Source organism: Bos taurus, chromosome 8 (genome assembly GCF_002263795.3).
Source record: "Bos taurus isolate L1 Dominette 01449 registration number 42190680 breed Hereford chromosome 8, ARS-UCD2.0, whole genome shotgun sequence".
In the NCBI taxonomy this organism is placed as follows: Eukaryota; Metazoa; Chordata; class Mammalia; order Artiodactyla; family Bovidae; genus Bos; species Bos taurus.
In genome coordinates this window covers 102692154-102704654 of record NC_037335.1, presented here as the reverse complement: position 1 = coordinate 102704654, position 12501 = coordinate 102692154, and the positions used below count along the sequence as shown (strand labels likewise).

At 46.3% G+C, this 12501-nt stretch overlaps 1 protein-coding gene across 6 annotated transcripts in view; it reads right to left on the bottom strand.

Annotated features, from left to right (window-relative positions):
- RGS3 (regulator of G protein signaling 3) overlaps nucleotides 1-12501 on the bottom strand; it is a 155168-nt gene that overhangs the window by 127868 nt on the left and 14799 nt on the right. For 3 of the 6 annotated variants that reach the window (XM_059889111.1, XM_059889115.1, XM_059889113.1), the window contains exon 2: nucleotides 11570-11750. In XM_059889111.1, the coding sequence (XP_059745094.1) occupies nucleotides 11570-11672 (103 nt within the window). In that variant the 5' untranslated portion in view covers nucleotides 11673-11750. Of the gene's footprint in view, nucleotides 1-9453; nucleotides 9662-11569; nucleotides 11751-12501 lie in introns of those variants that run through there. The other 3 variants (XM_005210526.5, XM_059889112.1, XM_059889114.1) reach the window with 3 other exon arrangements.

Genomic DNA, 12501 nt, shown 5'->3' with positions numbered 1-12501 from the left:
TCCCTAACACTGAATTAAGGTTATTCCAGATTGCTAGTGACCTCAAGCACTTGTCCGAAGCAAATAAAGATCATTTTAAAGGAAGAGATCATTCCAGGTCTGTATTACGAAGAAAAAAAAAAAACAAGTCTGTGCCTGCCCTTTATAATAGACACTGCATCTAAAATGTAAAGAAACAGAAAGATTTAAAGAAACACGATGGAAAGAGATATGCAATTATTAACCAAAAGAAGACCCGCTATCTATGTCAATGTCAAGAAAAGTAGACTTTATCTCCACTAAAATAAAGAGAAGACTTCAAACAATAAAAGATCATAATAATAAGCGTTTCAACTCATCAGAAAGATAATAATTCTAAATTTTTATGCTCTTACCATTGCTTCAAAATACATAAAGGAGAAAATGAAAGAACTAAAATGAGAAATTGATAAATTTACAGTCATAACAGGAATTTTAACCCACTTCTACTTAGTAACTGATGGGGAAAAAAATCAGCAAAGACAGAATTTGTGAACAACAAAAGTAGTGAACTTGACCTAAACCTGACATATACAAAGAACCCTACACCCATCTACTACAGATCTTTTCAAGCACAAACAGAACATTTATAAAAACTGACATTATGCTGGGCCATCAAAGGACTGAAAGAATCCAAAATACATTGGACAAAAAACGACTAAAATCCCCAATACATAGAAATTAAGAAATACACTTCCAAATAACCAATGAATTCAACAAGAAATTACTTGAAAATTAGAAAATATTTTGAACTGAATGATAAAGGAAAAAAAACTACACATCAAATATAAGGCTTCTGGATTCTGGCAATCATGTTTGCTTCATGATAAACCACTGAACCGCACATCATTTGGAGAGACACTTTCTGTCTGTGTGCTATGTTTCATAATAAAGAGTTTCATTTTGTTTTGTTTAAAAAAAAAGAACATAGAGGGCTTCCCTGGTGGTCTAGAGGTTAAAGTTCTGTGCTTCCACTGCAGGGGGCAAGGGTTTGACCCCTGGTCAGGGAACTAAGATCCCACAGGCCATGCGTGGCATGGCAAAAAAAGAAAGAAAAAGAACATAAAAAGCAGAATTGGGAAAGAGAACAAAGGGCTGTTGACAGGCCAGAAACTCTGAGTTTCTGAAGGCTCCCAAGCAAATGGTCTCCAGCTGACAGGAAGGCCAATAAAGGCTGAGAACCCTGACCAGCAAATGACAAGCTCCTGAGACATGGTTAACGGGTTTCCCAGCCAAGCCCAGGGACTACTGCGGGCTCAGGGCAGCAGGGTGAGCCAGGGGCAGCTGGCAGGGCCATGTTGCGGGCCTCCAGTTCAGGGCCTGACTTCTCACTGCCCAACACATCATCCTCCTGGCATCTGTTCCCAAGCTTCATTCTCACTATGGAAATGGACTTTTTATCTCTGTAGCTTCTAATATGAGGCCGAGAAAGCAGAGGGACAAGTCCCGGCTAACATGGTACTAGCACAACAAACAGAAAAACAAAGCAGATGCCCAGTAGATTAATGACATTCCTTAGTCTACTCTGCCTTCAGAACCACATCTTTCTCACTTTGTCCCTCTGGCGAACCAAAGATTCCGGTCACTTCCTCTAGAGCTGACACGCAAAGCCACTACCCGCAGCTTTTATCCTGCAGGTTCATTTGGGGATAATAGTCCTAAAGAGAGGTGGGCTGTGTCTTGTGTCACCCAATGTTCACAGTTCCCTGCAGCCCTCAAAACACGTCCAGACTGCCTATCAGCTCCTGGCTCAGACACCCTGGAGGAAAGGCAACCTGTTCTCTTCCATGACCACTCACCACATTCAGCTCCTGGACCGAATCCCAGGTAGGTTAATTATCTGTTGCCTCAGGCCAGCTAATAAGTTGGTATCCTTTCAAGAAGATACTCTTTAGATATTTATCAAACCTTTTTATGAACTTGGGTTTATATTTTCTATATAAAATATTGTGCCTAAAATTCACGTAGAAACTCAGGAAATCCAAGATAGTCAAATAATCTTGAAAAAGAAGAAAAAAGTTGAAAGATTCACACTTGCCAATTTCAAAACTTACTACAAAGCAACAGTAGTCAAGATAGTGTGATACTGGCACAAGAATTTTGTTGTTCACTCACTAAATCTTGTTGGACCGTGCAACCCCATGGACTACAGCACACCAGGCTCCTCTGTCCTTCACTGTCTCCTGGAGTTTGCTCAAATTCATGTCCATTGAGTCAGTGATGCTATCTAACCATATCATCCTCTGTTGCTCCTTTCTCCTTTTGCCTTCAATCTTTCCCAGCATCCTTCCAATGAATAGACAGACAGATCAATAGAAAAGAATTAAAAGTCTGAAAAGAAACTCATGTATGTATGGTCAATTAATTTTCAACATAGGTGCCAAGATCATCCAATGACAATATAATGGCATTTTCAGCAAATGATCCCAAGACAACTGGAAACCATATACACACGAATTAAGTTGGATCCTTTCCTCACACCATATACAAAAATTAACTCAAAATCTTCTTTAAAAAATACTTTTTAAGCTCAAACTCAGAGACCAAAATCTAAGAGTCAAAACTATAAGACTTTTAGAAGATAACAGAGTTAAATCTCTGTGATCTTGGATATGACAGTAGATGCTGAGATTTGACACCAAAAGTACAAGCAACAAAATGTAAAATGGATTAACTGGACTTCATTAAATGAAAAACATTTGTGCTTCAAAGAAAACTAGCAAGAAAGTGGGTCAAAAAACCCACAGATTGAAAAAAAAAATTTGTAAATAATTTATGATAAGGGACTAGTATCTAGCATGTACAAAGAACTCTTGGTGGTAGTAGTTTAAATCATTCAAGTCATGTCTGACTCTTTGTGACCCCACAGACTGTAATCTGCCAGGCTCCTCTGTCCCTGGGATTTTCTAGGCAAGAATACTGGAGTGAGTTGCCATTTCCTTCTCTAGGGGATCTTTTTGACCCAGAGATTGAACCCACATCTCCTGTTTGGCAGGCAGACTCTTTACCACTGAGCCCTTGCAACTTAATAAAAAACAAATAGTCCTAGAATCAGGGCTTCCCTCATAGCTCAGTTGGTAAAGAATCCGCCTACAATGCAGGAGACCCCAGTTGGATTCTTGGGTCCGGAAGATCCACTGGAGAAGGGATAGGTTACCCACTCCAGTATTCATGGGCTTTCCTTGTGGCTCAGCTGGTAAAGAATTTGCCTGCAATGAGGGAGACCTGGGTTTGATCCCTGTGTTGGGAAGATCCCGTGGAAAAGGGAAAGGCTACACACTCCAGTATTCTGGCCTGGAGAATTCCAAGGACTGTATAGTCCATGGGGTCACAAAGAGTTGGACACAACTGAGTGACTTTCACTTTCAGTCCTGAAATTGGCTATTTAAGTTAATTTTAAATTAAATGGGCAAATAATCTGAATAAACTTTTGCAAATATATAATTAGCCCATAAGCATATGAAAGATGCTCAATGGCACTGGTCATCAGAGAAATGCAAGTCAAAACCTTAATGAGATACCACTTCATATCTACTAGGATGGCTAGAACCAAAAAGTCAGACAATAACAAGTGTTGGTGAGATTGTGGAGAAATCAAAAACCTCAGCTTTGCCAATGGAAATGTAAAATGGTACAACCACTCTGGAAGAGAGTTTGATAGCTTCTCAAACAGTTAAACACAGAGTTGTCATTTGACCTAGCAATTCTTGCTGTTGTTGTTGTTCAGTCAACCAGTCATGTCCAACTCTTTGCAACCCCATGGACTGCAGCACACCATGCCTCCCTGTCCCTCACCATCTCCCAGAGTTTGCCCAAATTCATGTTCATTGCATTGGTGATGCTGTCCAGCCATCTCATCCTTTGACACCCTCTTCTCCTCCCCTCGATCTTTTCCAGCATCAAGGACTTTTCCAATGAGTCATCTGTTCACATTAGGTGACCAAAATACTGGAGCTAAAGCTAAAGCTTCAGCCCTTCCAGTGAATATTCAGAGTTGATCTCCCTTAAGATTGATTGACTTGTTTGATCACCTTGCTGTCCAAGGGACTCTCAGGAGTCTTCTCCAGCACCACAGTTCGAAGGCATCAATTCTTTGGCATTCTGCCTTCTTTATGGTCCAGCTCTCACAACCATATGTGACCACTGGGAAGAGCATAGCCTTGACTATATGGGCCTTTGTCGGCAGAGTAATGTCTCTGATTCTCAACACACTGTCTAGGTTTGTCATCGCTTTCCTGCCAAGAAGCAATCGTCTTCTGATTTCATGGCTGCAGTCATCATCCACAGTGCTTTTGGAGCCCAAGAAGAAGAAATCTGTCATTGTTATCACCTTTTCCCCTTTTTTTTGCCATGAAGTAATGGAGCTAGATGCCATGATCCTAGTTTTTTTTAATATTTAGCCTTAAGGCAGCTCTTTCACTCTCCTCCTTCACCCTCATCAAGAGGTTCTTTAGTTCCTCTTCGCTTTCTGCCATTAGAGTGGTATCATCCACATATCTGAGGTTGTTGATGTTTCTCCCACCTATCTTGATTCCAGCTTGTAACTCATCCAGCCCAGCATTTCTCATGATGAGCTCAGCATATCGGTTAAATAAACAGGGTGACGGCAGACATTCTAGTCATATTCCTTTCTCAATCTTGAACCAATCAGTTGTTCTATACAAGGTTTCAGACAACTGCTGCTTCTTGACCTGCATACAGTTTTCTCAGGTAAGATGGTCTGGTATTCCCATCTCTCTAAGAGCTTTCCACAGCTTGTCACGATCTACAAGGTCAAAGGCTTTAGTGTAGTTGATGAAACAGAGATAGATATTTTTCTGAAATTCCTTTGCTTTTCCCATAATCCAGTGAATGTTGGCAATTTGATCTCTAGTTCAGCTTGGACATCTACAGCTCTTGGTTTGCATACAGTTGAAGCCTAGCATGCAAGATTTTAAGCATGACCTTAGCACGGGAGATGAGTACAATTGTCTGCTGGTTAGAACATTCTTTGGTACCACCCTTCTTGGGAATTGGATTGACCTTTTCCAGTACTGTGGCCACTGCTGGGTCTTCTTCCAGATTTGCTGACATAATGAATGCAAAACCTTTATTTATGCCCTTTAGGGACATAAATAGTTCTGCTGGAATTTCACCGCAACCACTAGATTTATGGGAAGTTCCCCTGGAGAAGGAAATGGCAACCCACTCAAGTATTCTTGCCTGGAGAAACCCAAGGACAGAGGAACCTGGCAAGCTACAGTCCATGGGATTGCAAGAGTCTCACACGACTTAGCACTATCTTTACTAGCTTTATTAACAGCTGCTTCTTAAGGTCCACTTGACTTCACACTCTAGAATGTCTGGCTCTAGGTGACTAACCACACCATTGTAGTAATCTGGTTCATTAAGATCTTTTTTTATACAGTTCTTCCATGTATTCTTTCCATCTCTTCTTAATCTCTTCAGAACCTACTAGGTGCCTTTTTTATCCTTTATCCTTTATTGTGACCATTTTGGGGCAGAAAGCTCCCTTGATGTTTCCAATTTTCCTGAAGAGATCTCTAATCTTTCCCCTTTTGGTGTTTTCTTCTATTATTAAACATTATTCACTGAAGAAGGCCTTCTCGTCCCTTCTAGTAATTCTATCCCAAGGTATATACGCAAGAGAATTGAAAATATTTGTCCACACAAAAAATTGTGTATGAATGTTTGTAGCAGAGCAGTATTCATAATAGACAAAAGACAGAAGCAATCTCCATTAGTGAGTGCATAAACAAAATGTGGTATATCCATACAATGGAATATTACCAGCCATAAAAAATCAGTGAAGTGTTGATACATGCTACAACATGGATGAACCTTGAAAACAGTATGCTAAGTGAAAGAAGCCAGTCACAAAAGACCACACGTTACATGATTCCATTTACATGAAATATCCCAAATAAGCAAATCTATAGAGACAGAAAGTAAATTAGTGATTGCTTAGAGTTGAGGGACAGAGGGGACTGGAAACTGGGGAGTAATAAATTAGGGCTTCCTTGGTGGCTCAGACAGTAAAGAATCCACCTACAATGCGGGAGACCTGGGTTCCATCCCTGGGTTGGGAAGATCCCCCGGAGAAGGGAACGGCTACCCACTCCAGTATTCTGGCCTGGAGAATTCCATGGACAGAGGAGCCTGGCAGACTACAGTCCATGGGATCACAAAGAGTTGGTCACAACTGAGTAACTTTCACTTTCAAACTAACAGGTATAGTGTTTCTTTCTGAAGTGATAAAAATGGTCTGAAATTGACTGTGGTGATGGTTACACAACTCTGTGAATATGCTGAAAACCACTTAATTGTATACTTTAAATGAATGAATTGTACATATGTGAATTATATCTCAATAAAGCTATTTTTTTAAAGCCAGCAAATATACTAATAAAATTAAAATATATAATCCTGAAGGAAAAAAAACTTATGTGCACCAGTAATGGCTTCTTCAAATTATACCATTTCTCATAGGCAAAAATCCCTCTGGAGTTGTTAGGTTCAAACTCTAGCTTACTTACTCCTCTCCCCTGAAGCCAGGCCATCTCCCACAGGCAACGTAAAGTATGGCCAATTAACATTACTTGAAGGTGCCCTTAGTGGGAGACAAAGGTTTGTACTCATGCACACAAACACACACACACAAATGCATAAACCACAACATATTCCATACAGCATTCTCCCTGAAAGGAATTCTGGAAATTTACCTCCCTTTAACTGTTTGTGCTCAGGAAAACTACCAGCTAGGCAGTAGCTTCATCTGGTTCCACCCTGGCAAAGCCCACAGCTGAAGGCCAGGAGCTACCTGCCATGCTGGGGAAAAGCCAGGAAATTGAGGAAAGCTTAGCAAAGACCTTCATTTTAAGGGAGTCCACGGTGGCTATCAAAACTGACTCTGAATCTATAGCTTCCAAACTCGGCTGATTATCAAAATACTACTTCTATGACTTCTTGACTCTACACCAAACCTGTTAAACCAGGATCTTCAGGAGAAGATTCTAGGAATCTGTAGGTTTTTTTGCTTTTGTTTTTCACTATTTATTTATTTATTTGGCTGCACCAGGTATTAATTGCAGCATTCAGGATCTTTGTTGCAGCCTGTGAGATATTTTTGTTTGTTTTTTTCATTGCAGTACGTGAGATCTAGTTCCCTGACCAGCGATCGCACCTGGGGCTGGCACAATGGGAGCATGAAATCTTAGCCACTGGACCACCAGGGAAGTCCCCAGGAATCTGTATATTTAATAGGCTCTCCAGGTGCTTTTAATTATTGGCCACGTTTGATAACCTCTGATAAGACTCCTCATTCACAAGCAGACAAGCAAAGGTCATCAGTGCACAAAGAAAACCAGCAGCCTGCAAGAGGGCTGATTTTGTTAAGGAAACGGAGTTAATGCAGGAAACCAGAGGAAACTCTTCCAGTGTCTGTCCTCGGAGAGAGTTGAGAGGAGGCTACACACACGGAGCAAGAGGCTCCCCACCCCACCAGGCTCCTGCCCGCCTGCTGCACACTCAGGGCACAGTCGCAGGTTCACACATCAACCTTCCCTGATACCCACCCAACCCAGCCCGGAGGTGTGGCTGGGCAGGGCGTCCACTCCCTGCTGGGCTGGACTCTCCCCAGTTTCCCAGATCTGGCAAGGAGATTACTTCAACGGAGGAATACAGGCTGATACAAGGAAATAGTCCCACCACACTAGTGAGGAAATGAAATGAGTTACAAAGCTGTACATACAATAGGATCTCAATTTTGTTAAAGTCAGGCAGGCACACACACACAGAAATAAGTCTGGAAGGATATAAACCATGTTAACAATGGCTTTCTCTGGGGAGTCAGATTACAGGGGATTTTCACTTTCTTCTTCTCACTGTGTTCAACAATTAATACATCTTACCGTGAAACATATTTTTTACTTTTTAATCAGGACACAGCTAAGGTACCAAGGCCTCTGCCACCACACCGCTCTGCCACTCTTTCCTGGCCACCCCAGCCCTACCAACTCAGATCATCCCAGAAGCCTCCCTGTCTGGTACAGCCCCACATCCCCATGGGGTTCACGAGAATTGCCTCTAACAGTTGGGAGGCTTAAATGAGATGACACAGGGAAATCACTTGGCATGTGGCATGGCGAAAGATAAACATGCAACAAACGGTGGCAAGTTAATTCCTCTTATTGTTACCCTCTACCAACTGGACCCGTGAATTCCAAGATGCCAGATCACAGGTCATTTCTAGGGGCCGAGCCACTGCTTTTCCGTCACTCCTGCCCCCAGAGAAGAGGAAGGTTGTGAACACCCAAGTGTACTGATAGAGGTAAGCCTCTGAATAGGAGAGCCAGAACCCCAGGGAGGGTGTAACTCCTTCGGTGCTCTGTCTTTGAAATGTGGGCAAAGTCCACTTACGTTGCAATAACTACTTCATCCTTCATAAAGAAAATTGTATAAAAGTTGTTTTGTACATGTACATGTATGGCTGAATCCCCTCACTGTTCACTCGAAACTCCCACAACATTGTTAATCAGCTATAACCCAATACAAAATGTTTTTGGTGTTAAAAAAATCTGTTTTGAAGTGTTTTTTTTTTTTTTTTAATGTTCTAGACATGGCGTCTCAAAAGGCTTGCGCTTAGGCACCAACTGGCTCATTGGGAGACCTTCGTCTCTATATCTCAAGTCTTCAGGAAGGAGATATAACTCCCTCCCCACAGAGTTGCAGAACCAGTGAGGAGACATGGGCTGCGAAGGGCCGCATCCTAGGCCAGGGCTAATTATCCTCATTCTGGGGACTCGGGAGGCCGGCTTTGCCCAGACCATTGGGAAGGTTGCTGCCCCACTGTTACTGGGGGAACTCAGCTGTGCTGTCTAGGGGTTTGGAAGCAGGTGCCTACTGCCCACTTCTTTCTACCTCCAGTCCCCAGGGCAGCCCTGTGAACCTTCAGAGAGCCAGGTAACTCCTGGAGGAGAGAATCCTTCCACCCCTGCTGAGGGTCAGGTGTCCACGGGAGCCACCACACTGCCACGCCCAAGGTGAGCCCACAGGAAGCCAAGGCCCCCTGGGCTGACCTGGCACCTGTCTTGTCCTTGAGCCAAAGGAAAGAGGATCCAGATCTCAAGATGTAGTAACAAGACCTTGATTTAACCCTGAGCAGCTTGCTAATAGGAAACTCAGCAGTGGCAGACCGAATCTCTCAAGTATTAACTGGGCATGATTATTCCAGCCAAGAGAGCCAGCAGCAACTACCCTTGACACCAATGGCCAAGCAGCAGGTGGGGTCCAGAGGCTTGCTCGGCCTGAGCCTGTGCCCTGAGCCCCTCCTGGATGACCACGGGAGTCAGGTGCTCCCGGCCTCACCTACCCCCGAGGGAGCTGCCCTCTCTGGGCATGCAGGCAGAGCGAAGCCACCCCGGGCGGCGCACTTACCAAAGGTGGTGAGATAGAAGGACAAGCCCGGCTGGGCGCGCCGGCTCCCGAGGGAGACGCGGTGCAGGGAGCGCTCCATGGCCGCGGCTCCGCTCCGGCCGGGCCAGGGCGAGGGCGCCTGTAACTCGAGGCGTCTGTGTTGCTCCCAGTAACCGAGGCAGCAGGTTCACCCGCCCCCGCGCCAGTGTCTCCGCCGCCAGGCGGGAGGCCGGCTGCAGCGCATGTTTGAACCGGCGGCGCGCCGGGTTCTGATTGGCCCGCGCGGGTTTGAATGGGGAGATTTCCACCTGACCGAGCCGCCGCGGGCAGGGGGGAAGGAGGCGACCGCGGGCCCTCTGCAACAGCAGCACGGCGGCCGGGACAGGCCAGGGACCGCGATCCTCCCGGTGGAGCCGTGGACGGGCGACCCTACCGGGGATCGGGGCTCTAGGCCCCGGGCTGGGCTGCAAGTACCAGCTCTATGCCGGGCCTGGGACTCCTGACTTGCCCACGCCTGGCACCCTCAGGCCAGCAATTAGCCAGATTCAACATGCTTTGAAGTTCAGACCAGTAATCACCCTCCCTAAGCAAGGACAGAGGAGCACCTCCTGGCCCAATGCAGTGGGAGTTGGGAAAATGTTCTGCATGCTTGGACCCCTGACCCCCACCACCACCGCCACCAGCAGCAGCCAGGCTGCAGGCCCCTTCCCTGACCTCGGCCCCTCCATCTCTTTCTTGAGCCTTCTGTTGGGTGGGAGCAGCCTGGCACACAGGTCCAGACCAGAGCAGCTTCCTCCAGCCAGCCTCATGGCCCACCATCTGCAGCCTGGTGCCAGGGGACAGGGGGACAGGCCCCTAGCACCTGAGAGGAAGAAAAGCACACTATAGTGCGTGGAGGGGTGTGGATGTGCTCAGCAGTATCCGACTCTTCGGGACACCAAGAACTAGCCTGCCAGGCTCCTCTGTCTATGAGATTTTTCCAGGCCAGAATACTGGAGTGAGTTGCCATTTTCTACTCTAGGGAATCTTCCTGACTTAGGGATCGAACCCCCGCCTCCTGCATTGGCAGGCGGATTCTTTACCACTGCGAAGCCCACGTGGAGGGATAGTGATAGTGAAGTGAAGTCGCTCAGTCGTGTCCAACTCTTTGCGACCCCATGGACAGTAAGTAGCCAACCAAGCTCCTCCGTCCATGGGATTTTCCAGGCAAGAATACTGGAGTGGGTTGCCATTTCCTTCTCCAGGGGATCTTCCTGACCCAGGGATCGAACCCGGGTCTCCTGCATTGTAGGCAGACACTTCACTGTCTGAGCCACCAGGGAAGCCCTTCCAATCTCCTGAGTGGTGGGAGGAAGCAGAGCTGGAAGGAGGGACAGCCCCTGTGCTCTTTTGTCAGCAAACATTCATGGGATGCCTCTGGGAGCAGTTTCACACCAAGACATCTGCTCTGCAACCCTCTGACTGTTGCTGCTGAGGGAGAGAAAGCTGCTGGTCTTATGTAAATCTAAAAATGGGGAGTGTTGGAAGTTGCCAAATGGATATTTGTGACTCATTGAGCCACTCAAGACAAGATGAGGGGATCCAAGAGAGAAAGTGGAGAATAAAGCTTTTTGTATTGAGGACCTAGTGCCAGTGGCTGAGCTGTGCAATTTACAGCCATCTTCTCGGTTAATCTTTACCAGTAACTCTAGGAAGTTTTAGCTCCAATTCACCAGGGATAAATCTGAATCTCACACAGAGAGAACAGGTGACTTGTCCAGGGCTGGCAGAGCTGAAAGTTGAGCCCAGGCCTGTCTGCCCCAAGGACCACCCTCCTTCTGTTCTTCCTTGGCCTCCATGCCTGCCCCATGGCCAATGGCAAGTGAAGGTCACAGACCTGCCTTCTTGAGGCAGGCAAGGAAACTAGAGGCCACAGGGCCAACTGGCCACCAGCGGGGAGGAGAAACTGGAGAAGAGCCCAGAAATCTACAAACTAGTGGTCAACTGCAAATGACTCACGTAACGGCCAGCAGATCGTTTGAATCCTGGCACATGGTAAAGCCCTTTCTCCTCTTTCTCCACACCCACTTGTTGAGCACTGCCCATAGCAGGGACAAGCCTGCTTCCCTGGCCCCAGCCCAATAGTAGACAGACTTACCTGCACCCTGGACTTGAGTGGACCTGATCCTTCTCCTGGCTGGGGAAGTCTGAGTCCAGGCATCCTTTCTGGCCAGGGAGGTATCCTGGCTCTGCCACTCCATGCAGCCAGGGAAAATAGGCAAGTTTAGGCTCAAGCCATAGAATGCAGACAGGACACTGAGGCTGAAAGTGCTGAAGACCTGTGGAAGCAAGATGGGAGCATGACATGCCTGAGGATGCCCCCGAGAGAGGGGTTCACCCCAGTAGCAATTAGAAAGTATGGTATTCCAGAGCCTGGGGAAAGGGAAGTCCATGAAGGGAAAAGTGACGAGCCCAGGTGACAGTGGCCCCTTCAAAGCTCTGCCAGGGATCACTTGCACTAGGGAAGACCACCTTGAACTCAGGAAGCTGTGAGCAACCGGCAGATGCACATTCTATTCTGGTCCATTGACCGGTTTGTCTTCTTTCTACATTATTTTAGGACTATTTAACATTTGTTAAGTCCTGCATGCATGCATGCGTGCTAAGTCGCTTCAGTTGTGTCCAACTCTACAAGACCCTACGGACTGTAGCCCACCAGGCTCTTCTATCCGTGGGGATTCTCCAGGCAAGAATACTAGAGTGGGTTGCCATGCCCTCCTCCAGGGGATCTTCCCGACCCTGGATCAACCCACATCTCATGTCTCCTGCATTGGCAGGTGGGTTCTTTACCACTAGCACCACCTGGAAAGCCCAGTAAGTCCTAGCCCCTCTATTATTATTTCTCCAGATTGTTTTGGATATCAGACCAGGTGATATCTTAGAGGTACTACGGTACAGCCAGCAGGAGGGCTGGGCAGACTTACATTATCCGTATGTGGCCTGGGGGAGAAAAGACTGAGGCCCACACAGGGCCCTTCACCCCCACTGGGGTCAAGGTCCCGCTGCCTCGCAGGTTCCCTCATGACTCCT